Here is a 19,650-nt window from a genome sequence, read left to right as displayed (position 1 = left end):
ATACATAAATAAATAAAACCTTCAAAAAATGTGTAAATAGGATGTGACATGATCAGATATATATTTTAGAAAGATCAGTCTGACTATAGGATAGGGAGGACTTGAGTAAGATTCGATCATCGAGAGAGGTCAGATGAGCTTGAACTACAGTAGGTATAACTATAGGGATTATAGGGATAACAGAAAGAGGGAAATATAATCTAAATAGAAGTGTTGAATTCAAGGTGTCTTTGGAATAATAAATAGATACATCCAGTAAACAGTTATGGATATTCAGATCTGGAGCTGAGGAGGAAACCTAGAAATACACATCTGGAGAGCCATCAAAAAATAGTTAATGTAATAAACTTAAACTTATTATTATTGGAATATAAAATACTCATTACAGAAGAGTCTAATATTATCACTTAAACATAGTTTATATATGCTTTAAAATTTTGAAATTGCTATGAAGTTATAAAATGAGTAAAATCTTGTTGATCTTGATGACCCATCATTGTCAATATTCAGGTATTAACTTCATATCTATTGCTAACTGAGAATAAGTCATCTGCTAGCTAAAGGCTTAGACAAGCCTTTGCTATTATAGAGCTTCAAAAGCTCCCTGTTAGTTTCTATCATGGGCTTTGTGCCTGACCTTGCTAGTCTGTGCCTTTTTCTCGAAAGTATTTTTTTGTAAGCTTTATGACGGTATTTCTATTATGGGTCTGGTGGTGACAAAACTGAACTATGTTACTCTTAAAATAAATTGTCAGGTGGTTGATGGAATGGTTAAGAGAAATGGGTATAGGTTGCTGGTTCATACATGGCATTAATTACTTGAATTGCATTCTCCAAACCAGGCTCTTCAGAGTCTTCTAATGTCCTGTGAATCACCAGGTTTACACACTTCACAGCACTCACCAAAGCACATACCTTCCCCAATGTCCATAATCCCACCCCCTTCTCCCAAACCCCCTCCCCCCAGCAACCCTCAGTTTGTTTTGTGAGATTAAGAGTCACTTATGGTTTGTCTCCCTCCCAATCCCATCTTGTTTCATTTATTCTTCTCCTACCCACTTAAGCCCCCATGTTGCATCACCACTTCCTCATATCAGGGAGATCATATGATAGTTGTCTTTCTCTGCTTGACTTATTTCGCTAAGCATGATGCGCTCTAGTTCCATCCATGTTGTCGCAAATGGCAAGATTTCATTTCTTTTGATGGCTGCATAGTATTCCATTGTGTATATATACCACATTTTCTTGATCCATTCATCTGTTGATGGACATCTAGGTTCTTTCCATAGTTTGGCTATTGTGGACATTGCTGCTATAAACATTTGGGTGCACGTGCCCCTTTGGATCACTACGTTTGTATCTTTAGGGTAAATACCCAGTAGTGCAATTGCTGGGTCATAGGGCAGTTCTATTTTCAACATTTTGAGGAACCTCCATGCTGTTTTCCAGAGTGGCTGCACCAGCTTGCATTCCCACCAACAGTGTAGGAGGGTTCCCCTTTCTCCGCATCCTCGCCAGCATCTGTCATTTCCTGACTTGTTTATTTTAGCCATTCTGACTGGTGTGAGGTGATATCTCATTGTGGTTTTGATTTGTATTTCCCTGATGCCGAGTGATATGGAGCACTTTTTCATGTGTCTGTTGGCCATCTGGATGTGTTCTTTGCAGAAATGTCTGTTCATGTCCTCTGCCCATTTCTTGATTGGATTATTTGTTCTTTGGGTGTTGAGTTTGCTAAGTTCTTTATAGATTCCAGACACTAGTCCTTTATCTGATATGTCGTTTGCAAATATCTTCTCCCATTCTGTCAGTTGTCTTTTGATTTTGTTAACTGTTTCCTTTGCTGTGCAAAAGCTTTTGATCTTGATGAAATCCCAACAGTTCATTTTTGCCCTTGCTTCCCTTGCCTTTGGCGTTGTTCCTAGGAAGGTGTTGCTGCGGCTGAGGTCGAAGAGGTTGCTGCCTGTGTTCTCCTCAAGGACTTTGATGGATTCCTTTCGCACATTGAGGTCTTTCATCCATTTTGAGTCTACTTTTGTGTGTGTAAGGAAATGGTCCAATTTCATTTTTCTGCATGTGGCTGTCCAATTTTCCCAGCACCATTTATTGAAGAGGCTGTCTTTTTGCCATTGGACATTCTTTCCTGCTTTGTCGAAGATTAGTTGACCGTAGAGTTGAGGGTCTATTTCTGGGCTCTCTATTCTGTTCCATTGATCTATGTGTCTGTTTTTGTGCCAGTACCATGCTGTCTTGATGACGACAGCTTTGTAATAGAGCTTGAAGTCCGGAATTGTGATGCCACCAACGTTGGCTTTCTTTTTCAATATCCCTTTGGCTATTCGAGGTCTTTTCTGGTTCCATATAAATTTTAGCATTATTTGTTCCATTTCTTTGAAAAAGATGGATGGTACTTTGATAGGAATTGCATTAAATGTGTAGATTGCTTTAGGTAGCATAGACATTTTCACAATATTTATTCTTCCAATCCAGGAGCATGGAACATTTTTCCATTTCTTTGTGTCTTCCTCAATTTCTTTCATGAGTACTTTATAGTTTTCTGAGTATAGATTCTGTGTCTCTTTGGTTAGGTTTATTCCTAGGTATCTTATGGTTTTGGGTGCAATTGTAAATGGGATTGACTCCTTAATTTCTCTTTCTTCTGTCTTGCTGTTGGTGTAGAGAAATGCAACTGATTTCTGTGCATTGATTTTATATCCTGACACTTTACTGAATTCCTGTATAAGTTCTAGCAGTTTTGGAGTGGAGTCTTTTGGGTTTTCCACATATAGTATCATATCATCTGCGAAGAGTGATAATTTGACTTCTTCTTTGCCAATTTGGATGCCTTTAATTTCCTTTTGTTGTCTGATTGCTGAGGCTAGGCTCTCTACTACTATGTTGAATAGCAGTGGTGATAATGGACATCCCTGCCGTGTTCCTGACCTTAGCGGAAAAGCTTTCAGTTTTTCTCCATTGAGAATGATATTAGCGGTGGGTTTTTCATAGATGGCTTTGATGATATTGAGGTATGTGCCCTCTATCCCTACACTTTGAAGAGTTTTGATCAGGAAGGGATGCTGTACTTTGTCAAATGCTTTTTCAGCATCTATTGAGAGTATCATATGGTTCTTGTTCTTTCTTTTATTGATGTGTTGTATCACATTGATTGATTTGCGGGGGTGAACCAACCTTGCAGCCCTGGAATAAATCCCACTTGGTCGTGGTGAATAATCCTTTTAATGTACTGTTGAATCCTACTGGCTAGTATTTTGTTGAGTATTTTCGCATCTGTGTTCATCAAGGATATTGGTCTATACCTCTCTTTTTTGATGGGATCCTTGTCTGGTTTTGGGATCAAGGTGATGCTGGCCTCATAAAATGAGTTTGGAAGTTTTCCTTCCATTTCTATTTTTTGGAACAGTTTCAGGAGAATAGGAATTAGTTCTTCTTTAAATGTTTGGTAGAATTCCCCCGGGACACCGTCTGGCCCTGGGCTTTTGTTTGTTTGAAGATTTTTAATGACTGTTTCAATCTCCTTACTGGTTATGGGTCTGTTCAGGCTTTCTATTTCTTCCTGGTTCAGTTGTGGTAGTGTATATGTTTCTAGGAATGCATCCATTTCTTCCAGATTGTCAAATTTGTTGGTGTAGAGTTGCTCATAGTATGTTCTTATAATAGTTTGTATTTCTTTGGTGTTAGTTGTGATCTCTCCTCTTTCATTCATGATTTTATTTATTTGGGTCCTTTCTCTTTTCTTTTTGATAAGTCTGGCCAGGGGTTTATCAATTTTATTAATTCTTTCAAAGAACCAGCTCCTAGTTTTGTTGATTTGTTCTATTGTTTTTTTGGTTTCTATTTCATTGATTTCTGCTCTGATCTTTATGATTTCTCTTCTCCTGCTGGGCTTAGGGTTTCTTTCTTGTTCTTTCTCCAGCTCCTTTAGGTGTAGGGTTAGGTTGTGAGACCTTTCTTGTTTCTTGAGAAAGGCTTGTACCGCTATATATTTTCCTCTCAGGACTGCCTTTGTTGTGTCCCAGAGATTTTGAACCATTGTATTTTCATTATCATTTGTTTCCATGATTTTTTTCAATTCTTCTTTAATTTCCCGGTTGACCCATTCATTCTTTAGAAGGATGGTGTTTAGTCTCCATGTATCTAGGTTCTTTCCAAACTTCCTTTTGTGATTGAGTTCTAGCTTTAGAGCATTGTGGTCTGAAAATATGCAGGGAATGATCCCAATCTTTTGATACCGGTTGAGTCCTGATTTAGGACTGAGGATGTGATCTATTCTGGAGAATGTTCCATGTGCACTAGAGAAGAATGTGTATTCTGTTGCTTTGGGATCAAATGTTCTGAATATATCTGTGATGTCCATCTGGTCCAATGTGTCATTTAAGGCCTTTATTTCCTTGCTGATCTTTTGCTTGGATGATCTGTCCATTTCAGTGAGGGGAGTGTTAAAGTCCCCTACTATTATTGTATTATTGTTTATGTGTTTCTTTGATTTTGTTATTAATTGGTTTATATAGTTGGCTGCTCCCACGTTGGGGGCATAGATATTTAAAATTGTTAAATCTTCTTGTTGGACAGACCCTTTGAGTATGATATAGTGTCCTTCCTCATCTCTTATTATAGTCTTTGGCTTAAAATCTAATTGATCTGATATAAGGATTGCCACTCCTGCTTTCTTCTGATGTCCATTAGCATGGTAAATTCTTTTCCACCCCCTCACTTTAAATCTGGAGGTGTCTTCGGGCTTAAAATGAGTTTCTTGGAGGCAACATATAGATGAGTTTTGTTTTTTTATCCATTCTGATACCCTGTGTCTTTTGACAGGGGCATTTAGCCCATTAACATTCAGGGTAACTATTGAGAGAGATGAATTTAGTGCCATTGTATTGCCTGTAAGGTGACTGTTACTGTATATGGTCTCTGTTCCTTTCTGATCTACCACTTGTAGGCTCTCTCTTTGCTTAGAGGACCCCTTTCAATATTTCCTGTAGAGCTGGTTTGGTGTTTGCAAATTCTTTCAGTTTTTGTTTGTCCTGGAAGCTTTTAATCTCTCCTTCTATTTTCAATGATAGCCTAGCTGGATATAGTATTCTTGGTTGCATGTTTTTCTCGTTTAGTGCTCTGAAAATATCATGCCAGCTCTTTCTGGCCTGCCAGGTCTCTGTGGATAAGTCAGCTGCCAATCTAATATTTTTACCATTGTATGTTACAGAATTCTTTTCCCGGGCTGCTTTCAGGATTTTCTCTTTGTCACTGAGACTTGTAAATTTTACTATTAGGTGACGGGGTGTGGGCCTATTCTTATTGATTTTGAGGGGCGTTCTCTTAACCTCCTGAATTTTGATGCTCGTTCCCTTTGCCATATTGGGGAAATTCTCCCCAGTAATTCTCTCCAGTATACCTTCTGCTCTCCTCTCTCTTTCTTCTTCTTCTGGAATCCCAATTATTCTAATGTTGTTTCGTCTTATGGTGTCATTTATCTCTCGAATTCTCCCCTCGTGGTCCAGTAGCTGTTTGTCCCTCTTTTGCTCAGCTTCTTTATTCTCTGTCATTTGGTCTTCTATATCACTAATTCTTTCTTCTTCCTCATTTATCCTAGCAGTGAGAGCCTCCATTTTTGATTGCACCTCATTAATAGCTTTTTTGATTTCAACTTGGTTAGATTTTAGTTCTTTTATTTCTCCAGAAAGGGCTTTTATATCTCTCGAGAGGGTTTCTCTCATATCTTCCATGCCTTTTTCGAGCCCGGCTAGAACCTTGAGAATTGTCATTCTGAACTCTAGATCTGACATATTACCAATGTCTGTATTGATTAGGTCCCTAGCCTTCGGTACTGCCTCTTGTTCTTTTTTTTGTGTTGAATTTTTTCGTCTTGTCATTTTGTCCAGATAAGAGTATATGAAGGAGCAAGTAAAATACTAAAAGGGTGGCAACAACCCCAGGAACATATGCTTTAACCAAATTAGAAGAGATCCCAAATCGTGAGGGGGGAGAAAGGGGATAAAAAGAGGTTCAAAAAGGAAGAAAGAAAAAAAAAAGAAAAAAGAAAAAAAAGAAAATAAAAGAATTTTAAAAAAAGAAAACAAATAAGAAAAATATAAAAAAGAAAATATATATATTAGATAAGCTAGTTAAAAAACGTTAAAAAAGAAAAAGGTAAAAGTTAAAAAAAAATTTAACCAGAAGGTGAGAAAAAAAACAAAAAATGAAAAAGAAAAAAATTATATAACTGCAAGACTAAAAAAAATCACAGGGAAAAAGCCATGAGTTCCGTGCTTTGCTTTCTCCTCCTCTGGAATTCTGCTGCTCTCCTTGGTATTGAAACCGCACTCCTTGGTAGGTGAACTTGGTCTCGGCTGGATTTCTTGTTGATCTTCTGGGGAAGGGGCCTGTTGTAGTGATTCTCAAGTGTCTGCCCCAGGCGGAATTGCACCGCCCTTATCAGGGGCCGGGGTGAGTAATCTGCTCGGGTTTGCTTTCAGGAGCTTTTGTTCCCTGAGCGCTTTCCGTAGAGTTCCGGAGGACGGGGAATACAAATGGCGGCCTCCTGGTCTCCGGCCCAGAGGAGCCGAGAGCCCAGGGCCCCACTCCTCAGTGCGCCCTCAGAGAACAGCGCCCAGTTACTCCCGTCTGCCTGACCTCCGGCCGCGCTCCAAGCTCACCGAGCCTGCGACCAGTTCAAGGTAACACCGAGCTGTGAGCTTACTGTTGGCTCTGTCTCTGTAGCCGGCTTTCCCGTTCCAATACCCGCAAGCTCTGCGACACTCAGACACCCCCGATCCTTCTGTGACCCTGCGGGACCTGAGGCCACACTGACCCCGCGTGGGCTTTGTCCCGGTTTAGCCTCTGGAGCGATGTCCCTCAGCGGAACAGACTTTTAAAAGTCCTGATTTTGTGGGCCGTTGCTCCGCCGCTTGCCGGGAGCCGGCCCCTCCCCCCGGGGTCTATCTTCCAGTAGCTTTGAATTCACTTCTCCGCCGGTCCTACCTTTCAGAAAGTGGTTGTTTTTCTGTTTCCAGAATTGCTGTTCTTCTTCTCTTCGATCTGCCGATGGATTTTCAGGTGTTCGCAATCTTTAGATAAGCTATCTAGCTGATCTCCGGCTAGCTGAAGCAGTCTCAGCCTGCTACTTCTCCGCCATCTTGACTCCTCCCTCTTCTAATGTCTCTTATCTCAAGGGTCTAGAAAACAGCTATTCAAACCTGACTATATTTGTCTTCACCAGGTCTTTCAAAGGTGGAAAATCAGTTCATTATCTAAAAATTTAGTTTTCTGTCATAATATCTTCAGAACTCTCTGTGCTCGTAGCAAAATGTTCTCTTCATTCCTTGGATTACTTGGAAGAGAGGTTTGTTCCAACTGCTAATAAGGTTTTTAAAATCTGATTGGGAAGAGAGTTGTTTGTTTTTGTTTTTGCAGTGTTTGAAGTAGAGGTGGCATCAGGAGTGAGCCAGGACCAGGCAGAAGAAAGGCACTGATGATTTAAGTCTTCTGACTGTGATGATAACAGACGGTCTGGGGCTGATATGACAGATACCTTAGTGCCAGAAGCCGGTTTGTCCCTGAGAGCAAAAAGGTTTCCTGTATGCTCAGGGCGTTTTTATTTCCTTTCATGAAACTGCTGGCTCTGTGCTCTATCACCCTTTGGAAAGGGTGTCCTGACTTCTCTCATTCTCTAAAACAATGGACTGTGCGTAAAAGAAAAAGTTAACTAGGCTTTGAAGCCTAGTGTTTCCTTGGAGAATGATGATAATATCCAAGTTTTCACTAGTTATAATTTAGTTGAATGACATAGTCCAGCAGAGAAATGTGACCATTATATAAGAGATATTCTGGAAATAATAGCAATTCTAAAAGACTGTAAATTTATAAAAAGACACTATAGCTAGAAATACACCTGGTTTCTTGGGCTTAAGACTTATAAGCTGTTCTCTGAAGATTTCTGTTTAAAAACACAATTCTGGGACACCTGGGTGGCTCAGTTGGTTAAGCGGACTGCCTTTGGCTTTGGTCGTGATCCCAGAGTGCCTGGATCAAGTCCCGCATTGGGCTCCCAGCTCTGCAGGGAGTCTGCTTCTCTCTCTGACCTTCTCCACTCTCATACTCTCTCTCACTCCCTCTCTCTAAAATGGATAAATTAAATCTTTAAAAATAATAATAATAAAATAAAATAAATAATAAGAAAAATAAAACACAATTCTCATTCAGATGCCCAGTAAATAGAAACTAGTTTATTCCTGAAGAATTGTTTTGTCCCCACATGAAAAGATGATGCAGTGCTTTGTGGTTTCTTCCAAGTTATTCAAGTCTGAGATAGGTCCAGAACACAAACTTCATTCCCCATTTGCTACTCAGCTCCCTAGGTAGTGCTTCTCTCTCCTTCTTTGTCTTCCTCCCTCTCACTTTCCCTCTCTTTCTTCTTTTCAATAAATATTATACCCCCATAAGTCATGCGAAAGTTGTAAAGGGAAACATGAATTAGACACTAACTTGATCTCACAGGGCTCTGAACTGAGTGACAGTAGGGTGGATGATACACACATCAATGTGGTCACATCATAACAAGCACATGCTAGTGATGCTTAGAACTGTGAAGAAAGCAGAAAACAGCCTCCAACTGATAAAAATAGAAAAATGGAAGAAGTATGAAGGGTGCTTGACATACTTTTCTTTTCTGCTTATAAACTTAGACACTTCTTAAGTCTAAATTAAGTCTTTTCATATGTTAAGTCAGGGAATCCTATTAGATTTTTCAAAGGCCATTGATAGTTATCACCTCTATCTAACTTTTTTTTTTAAGATTTTATTTATTTATTTATTTATTTGATAGAGAGAAATCACAAGTAGGCAGAGAGGCAGGCAGAAAGAAAGGAAGGGAAGCAGGCCCCCTGCTGAGCAGAGAGCCCAATGCAGGGCTCAATCCCAGGACCCTGAGATCATGACCTGATCCGAAGGCAGCAGCTTATCCCACTGAGCCACCCAGGCGCCCCACCTCTATCTAACTCTTAAGTTCAGTTGTGGAATCATTAAAAATATAGATCCTAAATTCCTAATTCAGTCACCAGTCTGATCCTAGAAAATTCCTGGGCTTCACAGAAGTCCAAGGCCTTACTGAGAAAGCATTTCAAGTCCTTCATAGTCTCCTGTGTTTGTACATGCTCGCTCTCTATGTAGACTAAGGAGAGTTATAGGGCAAAATGATTCAGTACATAATGAACTTCTCCTACTACAGGCCACTACAGGCCAGTACCTCCACATTATTGTAGCGTATAATGGAAACATCTTGAACGCTTTGACTTTAACTTGTTTATTCTCTTTTAATTCTCTATATTACTATAATATAGGTTATAGTTTTCTGACACTAAAATTGCTTACCTAACAGAAAATTAGATGAAAAGATCCCTCAGTCTCCTTTTAATTTTTAAAATTCTACAAATAACCAGTTGTCAAATGTGTAATTAGTTGAGTGATGACCTAAAACATGCCTTCATTTCATATGCTTTTACTCCTCACTTCCCACGTTTGTGGAAGCATAGCACTTTATTTGCTCCCTGGGAGAAAAAAAAGACACTGAATGATTTTTAGAAAGCGACCTAACCAGAAATATTTAGAATTTTTTAAAAAAGATAGTCATCAAGTTATTAAATAACTTTTAATGCCTTTTTAAAAATGAAGGATTTATAGACTGTCTAGGATCCAGTTTGCTTTAATTATTAACATTTTTATTAATATCATCAGAGTTTCAAACAAGAATTTGTTCTCAATTTTTTCTGTCTTTATTGTCTCAGTGGATATCAAGACCATTTCAACATTGCTTTAAATTGTTTTAATTAGGTATACCAATTTTACCTATTTAATAAGGTATGAAGTGAGTATTATTTTGAAAACTGGAATCTGAGAATCTTTTCAGTTGATATTGAAGAATTTCTGTTGAGATTTGGTCACTTCCAAATGGGACTTTATATTTACCTGAGAATACAAGGTTTCAGACTGATACCAGTTTTTTGTATATATGCAGATGATTTCTGTGTTAGTGTATTATGATTCAACTTTGTAAGATGTTTAATTAACAAGGCTCTTGGGGGGAAAAAATAGAAAGCTTTTCATTCCATACTTTAAAAAAATTTTTTTTAAATATTTTATTTATTCATTTGACAGAGAGAGAGAAATCACAAGTCGGCAGAGAGGCAGGCAGAGAGAGAGAGGGGGAAGCAGAGAGCCCTATGCGGGGCTCGATCCCAAGACCCTGAGATCATGACCTGAGCCAAAGGCAGAGGCTTAACCCACTGAGCCACCCAGATGCCCCTCATTCCATACTTTAAATGAATTTAAAATAACATAAAATCAACATTATTGGTGCTTAATAGGGTGGTGGGATGCTCTAATGAGTCACACTAGATAAAAAAGTTGTATTTTGCAGCTGAACACGGAAGAAGAGGAACATGTTTTTAGGCATCACTGTCACCTTTCATTTGTTTGAAAAAATGGATAGTAGCTAAATGTTGTGGAATATTTTCTTTTCTTACAGAAACTTTCTTGATTGCATTTATTTTGCTGTTTCATATTACAGTTTGCATAGCAAAGACTCTTAAGTTTGAAATAGTTTGATGATAATTTATCCCATGTTTCTTCTTTCCCAGTTCCATCACTTAAACACTCTCTTCTACTTTAAGTGATGAAAAATAAAGATGTCAGAATAAATCTGTAGGATAAAGTCATTTCTTTTTATCCAGTTGTCAATCCTGGTGTTTCCATTCTCACTATGGAATTTGCTCATGTTTTATGAACTGGGAGCTTCAATTTCTAGTGGGAGTTCAGAATGCCAAGCATACTTTGTTTTTTTATTAGGTTTTTTTTTTTAATTGGAATGTAGTTGACATACAATATTATATTCATTTCAGGTGTACAACACAATCATTCAACATTTGTATACATTAGGAACTGATTACCAACATAAATCCGCTACCATCTATCACCATACAAAATGAAAAGGCAACATACTGAATGGAGAAGATATTTGCAAATTATACCACTTGTATGGGATTATCCTAACTATGTAATGAACTCACACAACTCAGTATCAAGAGGTAAAAAATCCAATTAAAAAATGGGCAGAGGACATGGGTAGACATTTCTCCAAAGAAGACATATAGATGGCCAATAGACACATGAAAAGATGCTCATCACTTATCATCAGGGAAGTGGTAATCAAAGTAACAATGAGTTTTTACACCTGTCAGAATGACTATTACCAAAAAGAGAGGAAATAGCAATTGTTGGCAAGGGTGCAGATAAAAGGGAATTCTTGTGCCCTGCTGGGTGGGAATGCAAAAAGTTGATGTTACTATGGAAAACAGTATAGAGAGTCCTCAAAAAATTAAAAATAGAATCATCATATGAGCTAGCAGTTCTACTCCTGGGTATTTATAGAAAACAAAAACACTAATTTGAATAGATATATACACCCCAAGTTCATTGCAACATTTTTTTACTACAGCCAAGATATGTAAGCAACCTAAGTGCTCATCAGTAGATGAATGGATAAAGATGTGTGGTGTGTGTTTGTGTGTCTGCGTGCCTGTGTGTATCCATACATATAATTGACTATTACTTAGGACATACAAAATAATGAAATACTATAATTTGCAGCAACATGAATGGACTCAGAGGATATGATGCTAAGTCAAATTAGTCAGAGAAATACAAATAGCATATGATTTCACTTACATGTGGAATCTAAAAAAAAAAAAAAAACAAAAAAAATCAACAAATAAAACAGAAATAGACTCATAGATACTGATAAAAATCTGATGGTTACCAAAGTAGAGGGGGTTGGAGGGATGGACAAGCCAGGGGAATGGGGGTGAAAAGTACATACCTCTGGTTATAAAATAAATAAGACAGGCAGATACAATGGATAACATAGGGAATATAGTGCATAATACTGTAAAACTTTGTATGGTGATAGATGGAAGCAGATTTATTTTGATAATCTTATATATGGCAGACTGTTTTAAATTGCTAGTGGCTGAAGTTCCAGTACATTGTAAAAGGACTACATCTCCCCATCCCCCCCACCATGTTTTTATTTTTGATGTCTCATTTTACATCTTATTGTTATGTCCCTTGGCTAATTATTTTAGGTCTAGATGATTTTACTGCTTTTGCTTCTAACCTTCATACTAGCTATGTTAGTACTTGATCAACTACTTTTACTGTATGTTTACCTTTAACACTAAAATTATTTCTTTCATATTTATTTTTCTGGTTATGGCCTTTTCTTTTGTGCTAAAGAAGTCCCTTTAACATTCTTGTAAGACCAGTTTGATGTTGATGCACCTCTTTAGCTTTTGATTTTCTTGGAAACTCCTTATCTCTCCAGTTCTGAGTGATAACCTTGCCAGATGAAGTATTCTTGGTTGTAGGGTTTTTTTCCTTTCAGTACTTTGAATATATTGTGCCACTTCCTTCTGGACTGTAAAGTTACTCCCGAAAAACCACCTGGTCATTGTGTGGGGGTTCCCTTGTATATAACTAGTTGCTTTTATCTTACTGCTTTTAAGATTCTCTTTAACTGTTAACACTTTGTTTATTGTATGTCTTGGCATGAGCCTTTTTGGGTTCATCTTGTTTGAAGCTCTCCATGCTTCCTGGATTTGGTCTGTTTCTTCCAGGTTAGGGAAGTTTCACCCATTATTTCTTCAAATAGAGTTTCTTTTCCTTTTTCTCTTCTCCTCCTGGGATGCTTTTTTTTTTTTTTTTTTTTTTTTAAATTTTATTTATTTATTTGACAGAGAGAGATCACAAGTAGGCAGAGAGAGAGAGAGGAGGAAGCAGGCTCCCCGCTGAGCAGAGAGCCCGATGCGGGACTCGATCCCAGGACCCTGAGATCACGACCTGAGCCGAAGGCAGCGGCTTAACCCACTGAGCCACCCAGGCGCCCCTGGGATGCTTTTAATATGAATATTAGTATATTTGATGTTGTTCCATGGGTCTTTTAAATAATCCTCATATTTTTAAAATTCTTTTTTCTTTTTGCTGTCATAGGTGATTTCCACTGTTTGTCTCCCAGATCACTGACCCATTCTTCTGCTTCATTTAATCTGCTGCTGTTGATTCCCTCTTGTGTATTTTTCATTTTAGTTATTGTATCCTTTAGCTCTGATGATTCTTTTTTATACTTTCTTTGTTGAAGTCCTTATTGTGTTTATCCATTCTCCTCCTGATTTCAGTGAGCCTCTTTATGACCATCACTTTAAACTCTTTATCTGATAGATTGGTTATGTCTGTTTCATTTAGTTCTTCTTGGGTTTTGTCTTGTTCTTTCATTTGGAATATATTCCTTTATCTCTTCATTTTGTGTTAACTTTCTGTGTTTGTTTCTGTGTATTAGGTAGATCAGTTACATCTCCCAGTTTTGAAGGAGTGGGTTTATGCAGAAGGTGTCCTGTGGGGCCCAGTAGTGTAAACTTTAGTCATTCAAGCCCTTGTGTTGGCAGTGTGAACTCTTCTCTTGTAGCTGGGTCAGGATTGGCAGACTCACTAGTTTATAGGACTGTCTCAACATGGTTGTCTGTGAGGCTTGGCTATGACCACTGTAGACATGCTGGTGAGTGGGGTTGGCCCCTAACCCATCTTGCCAAGCATTCTGGCTGTGACTGCTGCAGGCATTCTGGTGTGCTGGGTTGGCTCCCCATATAGCTAGCTGAGAGGCCTGGCTATGACAACTGTAGGAGTGCTGATGGGTGGGATAGATTTCTGATGCAGCTGGCTGTGAGGTACGGCTATGATTGTTGCAGATGCTCTAGTGTGCAGGGGTGGCTCCCTAGGTTGGGGTCACTAATGCCAGCCGAGGCCACCAGCATGTTTTGTGGGGCAGGGAGCCACTTGGGAGGGAATGCTGGTTTGGGGTAAGCAGTTTGGCAGTTTAAGTCCACAGGCAAATGTTAACATTAGGTGAATGGTGCTAGCCCAGTAGATAGAGAGTGTCAGAAATGGTTCCTGCCAGCACCCCCCATCCCCAAAGAACATTCCAACAGATTCCTCTCTCTCTAATACCTACCGTAAGATTAGTTGATGTATCTCCTTCTCTGTTAACCCAGGCACTTTTGAAACTGCTGTATCTGTGCTGGAACTTGGAGCAACTGAGTTATGTGTGTGCCCCTTAAGTCCTCCCAGATCCAAGCCCCACTGATTTTCAAAGCCAGACTTCATGGGTGCTTATCTTTCTGATGCAGATCCCCTGAGCTGTGGAGCCTAATGTGTGTCCTGGAACCCTCCATCCTCAGGGAAGGCCCTCATTGGTTTAGAAATCCCTTTTTCTGTGGCTCAATGAACCAGGAGTGTAGTTCTTAACTAAACAACATCCTGCCCCTCCTACCAGCTCTTTATGGATTTTTTTTTATATCCTTAGTTGTGTATAATCTGTTCTTCTATTCTTCAGTTTGTTCTCAGAGATGGTTGTCTATAAGTAGTTGTAGCTTTGGTGTATTCATGGGAGGGGATGAGCTCAGGATCTTCCTTTTCCAGTATCTTGATCCTCTCCTATTTTGCCTTTTTTTTTTTCATGGTAAAGTGATATTACTATTAACTACAAAATCAGAAGTTTGTGAGACTTAAAATTTCTAGACTTCGGTTCCATCCTAACTATATAGATCTTGTCTACCATTTCTGTCCTGTGCAGTATTTTCCTTCCAATATAAGGTAAACTGGCAGTGTATCATACTTTTGGAGACTGCTGTAGAATGGAGTCTTCTTCTGCAACAATGGTACAATTCTCCCAAGTTTGATAATTACTGTTTGCTTTTACTTAGGGCTATAATAAATGTTATATTTTAAAATCCTTTGCACTTTTAGAGCAGTCTAAGAATGTCATCCTTTAGGCTTGGTTTTAAATGAAAATATCAGCAGATAGAGGATATGTTCTAAGAATATTTATATTTCTCCAAGCTCAAAGGCTTAAATCTTTCATTATTAATAGCTATCAGCTGGTCTCATGTTTCTTATTCTACCTATAGCAGTTTGTTAGACATCATGATATAGGTAGGAGTTTAATAGATAAGAGCAATTGTAATAATCCCAAGAGGTATTTGGGGAATGAAAAAAGATGAAAAACAATGACAGAACTAACATCTGAAGGTTTGTCTAAAGAGGAGATAACGAAGAAATGCTCAGCAAGGTAGGAGAGAAACCAGGGATGTATTTTAATAGAAGCAAAGGAAGAATTTCAAAAAGATTGTTGACTTCTTTGGGTGCCGTATGATGAGAACAGACAATAATTTATTGAATTTTTCAATTAAGAGGCCATGATCTTTGCCAGAGGATTTTCAGTGAAGCATAGAAATGAATTCCAGTTTGCAATGGGTTAACAGGTAAACAAGAAATCAGTATATAAAAACAGCTAAGATGGACTTGTAACTCATCTAAAAGAAAAGAGATGATACCAGAGAAGGGAGCAATATTCAGAAGAAGCTATGATTTTACAAAGATAAGAGACTTGGAGTGTACTTTTAGGCTTTGGGGAAGAAGCCAGAAGATAGTGGATAATTAAAAATAGAGAAGAATGATAATAATGAAATAAGCTCATAGGAAAGGTCAATGGAGGGTTAGCCTTGAGCAGGATTCTTCTGTTTTAGGAAGAAAGAAAACAAAGGTGGTCACCAAATATTGGTATGTAAGCAGGAAGTTTTATATTTACAAGTTTGACCTTATAAAATACAAGGTCAAACTATAGGTTACTAAGAAATTATTATTGGAAAATAGACCAGCTAGCATTTGAGTGGTTACTATATGCTGTGAACATTGAGTTTTAGAAACAGTACCTCATTTAATTTCATCATACAGTTCTATGAGGAAAGTATTATCACTGCTTCTCAATCTTAGAAAGTGAAGCTTAATAAGTTTAATTAACCTATGGTCATGAAAACATTAAGTATTATATTAGAACTAGTCATTTGAACCTAGAGAGTTCTAACAGGGACCTAAACTCTTAACTACGGTTGTGCTGAGTCAGGGGGTGTTGAAAAAACTGCAGAATATTTGGCAGAATGCAACAAAGAAATTATCATGGATATGTGAAAGAATTGTTAGTTGGAAATGTGTACAACCATAGCTGTAGACCATAAATCAATGCTGGCACACATCTGTGCATCTGAGTTGAGTATTTCTAGTAGCAGTTAGCAGCCCAAGTGAATAATCATATTAGGGTAGGAATTTTTTTCATTCCGAACTGGACAGATGAGAATATTAAGGGATAGCCTAGAAAAATTTCCTAAATTCTGAGAATAAAAAGAAATCTCTGTAAGACTCCTAACAGAAAATACAGTAATAAAGGGAAAAAAGAATCAGACTAGCATTGGACATTTATAAAGCTGGAAGGTAGAAGGCAATAGAATAGCATCTATAGGTTACTGAGTAGAAGAGAACTGCAACGAAGAGTTCTATACCTGTCAAAGAAAATGGAAGACATTTGGAAATAAAAACTAGAGTGTATCATTCACCTGAAAAAAAATAGTTGAAACCTAAAGATAGAAGAAAGATAGAAAGTAAGTGAGCAATTAATAAGGAGAGACTCAGTAAACATGTAAGTGCGAAGTAAGTTTTCCTGAAACAGAAAATACATAACACAAGGTAATTTTAATAAGATTGCAGAACAAACATAATAAAGTATTTCAGCAAAGTTTAGGATTAATGAGAAGGAGGGAAATTAAATGATTCTAAAAATCTTATTCATGTGGACTGTTAGTAGAGAATTAGAACATTTTTATGGGAGAGAGAACCTTTTAAGTTTTTATGTTATATAACTAAGCACTACTGGATAAAGAACATTTTAGAGTAATAAATAGCACATCATGTAAGAAAGGTAACGGTCATAAGCCTAAATACCTCAAACAGCATAGCAGCTAAAATGTGGAACAAAAACTATTAGAAATGCGAGGAGAGCTTAAAATACAATGTAGTGAACGAGGTCAGTATATTTGCCTCAAGAGGATGAACTTGTAGAAAAAATGATGTAAGGACATAGAGGGATTGAATCAATAAATATAAAACACACATCCCTCAGAGAATAATATTTTTCTATATTCCAGGGAACATCAACAAAAATCAAAGGTTTGAAAACCTTAACAAATTTTGAAAAAATAACAGATTTTACAGAGTGCTATAAAATCTCTGGTCAGAAGCCAATAAAATTAGAAATATATAATGATAAATAACTAAAACCTTAGGTATCTTAAACTTAAGAAACATTCTGTTTGACATGACTAAAATCAAAGAAGAGATCAAAAAATAAAACTGCAAACTAGGGAACAATGAAAAATACTTGTTTTTCTCAAATTATTTGCAACCTGTACTCAGAGGAAAAATTCTAGCCTTAAATCCTTTCTTAATTAAAGAGGAAATCAGAAAAGCATAAGAACTAAGTAGTCCTCTTATTTTTTTTTAAGTAGTCCTCTTAAATTAAAAAAAAAAATTAAAAGAAACTAGTGAGAAGGAATTAAGATAAAAGGCTACATCATAGACCTAGACATCAAAAATGATACACAGAAATTTCTAAGGTGATCCCTATGCAAATTCCAATATCCAGGGTGTTAGAGATGAGTATGTATGCAAATGGAGGTAGCATATAAATTCTCTGAAGATAATTTTGGCCCTGGTCTTTTACACCCACTCCCCGTTATTTATCTGCTTCAGATTCCTATATGGAGGTAAGTGGTTAACATGAGTGGATGTTCAGCTATATAGGGTTCTGTTGTAGCACAATCATGAGGTTGAAAGGGAGCTTTACCTCTAATTGATACTCCGTCCTATAATGACAGTTCCCCTGGGAGGAGATTTGTGAATCTTTGGAATGCTAAGTCACTAAGAAAAAAATCTCATTTAGAGAAGACACGACCCCAAAACGTAGCTAGATTATACCTTTATGCAGTAATGGGAATTGTAGAACAGATAGGTATAAGTATATTGTATTTATTTTAAGATTATTTTTTATTTTCTTTCTTCATCATGCCACTCTGGATAACTGTCATTGTCAACAGCAGTTCTTAATCTCTGAGGCTTAAAAAAATAGATTTGTTGCAATTTAAAGTAGTAATTTCATCATTTAATATTATAAATTTGGGTAATCTTTATATTCCTATTGGTATTCACTGTGTATTTTAGGTTTTCCTTACCTTTGTCTCTCAGAACTGTCACTGACCGATCATTATAGGATCATTTGTTTCTATTGATTTCTCCCTCCGTTTGAATTAATAGCAATAGTATGTTTGAATTGCTTGATTTGTGGAGGGTTTGGGAGAAGGAAGTAGGAGGTATGACAAAGTGTCATTGTTTTTATGGAAATTTATAAAACCAGACTGTGATAAGAGAATAGATAATGTCTTCCTTTTAGGATTTTTTTTTTTTAACTAATTAGAAGGTAAGAAGAGGAGTGTGTGCTTATGTATCTTTTCTTCACAGAAATATAGGTTTATTTAGCATCATGTCTGACAGATTACAGGAAAGGGAAAGAAGCGACCTTACACACTAGAAAACATCTCCTAAAACAGTTCATAATGCCTACTGTATTTAATTGCTTTCTTTGAAGTCTTTTTTTATTCTAAGGGACCTAGGGAAACTACTAAATATAAATGTATGATAATAATAATCAAATTTGCTTTAAATTCTCATTATTGTACTAGTTGGAATTTTTGTTGTTGTTATTTTGGAGGGAAGCCATACAGAAAACCTTTATAAATTCTGTGAATTGTGTGTAATTCATTCCTAAAGATAAAAGTGCATCTGCACTGGACACCTTCTGTTTTATAAAATTTTATCCATTTTCCCAATTTATTATAATATAGCTAAGCTTCTCCTGAATAGTAATCTGATTTTCCTCTTCTCTTTCAAAGAACAGCTAGAGGAATCATTTTATTTTACTGTTCATTTTCCTTTGATAATATTGGACTCAAAAGAAAGTATCAAGAAAATACAATATCTTTAGAATAAAGAAAACAACGGCATGGTTTACACCATCAGTGTAATTCTGTTGATGGGTATCTGAAGTAGCAAAGAGTTGTTTTTATACCATGTCACTTTCTTCATGCACTTTCATGGATTTTCTCATTTCTTTTCTTTTAGTTTTAGAGGGGTTTTTTCCCTTATCATAAAAAGAGGGGGTGAAATCTGAACATGATCTTGTCTTGGTTTTCTTTGTATCCATCTATAGGATGAATATAAACCAGAAAAGGCCCTGTCTGAAGAGGATTTGAAAAACGCCGTGAGTGTGCATCACGCGCTGGCATCCAAGGCCACAGACTATGAGAAGAAGCCGAATGTGCTTAAACTTAAAACTGCTGACTGGAGGGTCTTGCTTTTTCAAGCCCAGTATGTTTCACTGGTTTGGTTTCATTTCTTAATTTGCGTAGCATCACCTTATACCAAGGCATAGAATCAGAGTCTACAGGGGAAATTGAGTTGGATTCAAAGTCATTAACTGGTTCCCCTAGAGAGACAACTAAGAAACTGGAATCAAAAATAGAAACCATGGGTTCCAGTTTTTTGTTAGCTACAAAGTAGCCCTGTGACTTTCAGTCAGCCATTTATACCATATCTAGAACTTAATCTTAATCTAGAACTTAACTTAAAGGTTGTGGTGTACAA

The 19,650-nt window shown here is 37.3% G+C and overlaps 1 protein-coding gene across 11 annotated transcripts in view; it reads left to right on the top strand.

Moving 5' to 3' along the window:
* PSD3 (pleckstrin and Sec7 domain containing 3) overlaps positions 1-19,650 on the top strand; it is a 727,165-nt gene that overhangs the window by 647,639 nt on the left and 59,876 nt on the right. For all 11 annotated transcript variants that reach the window (XM_032329159.1, XM_032329164.1, XM_032329161.1 and 8 more), the window contains one exon: positions 19,217-19,374. In XM_032329159.1, coding sequence (XP_032185050.1) covers positions 19,217-19,374 — 158 coding nt within the window. The remainder of the gene's footprint in view (positions 1-19,216; positions 19,375-19,650) is intronic.

This window comes from Mustela erminea, chromosome 21, assembly GCF_009829155.1.
Source record: "Mustela erminea isolate mMusErm1 chromosome 21, mMusErm1.Pri, whole genome shotgun sequence".
Lineage (NCBI taxonomy): Eukaryota > Metazoa > Chordata > Mammalia > Carnivora > Mustelidae > Mustela > Mustela erminea.
The sequence above is the reverse complement of the archived record's forward strand: the minus strand, read 5'-3'. Positions and strand labels throughout refer to the sequence as shown.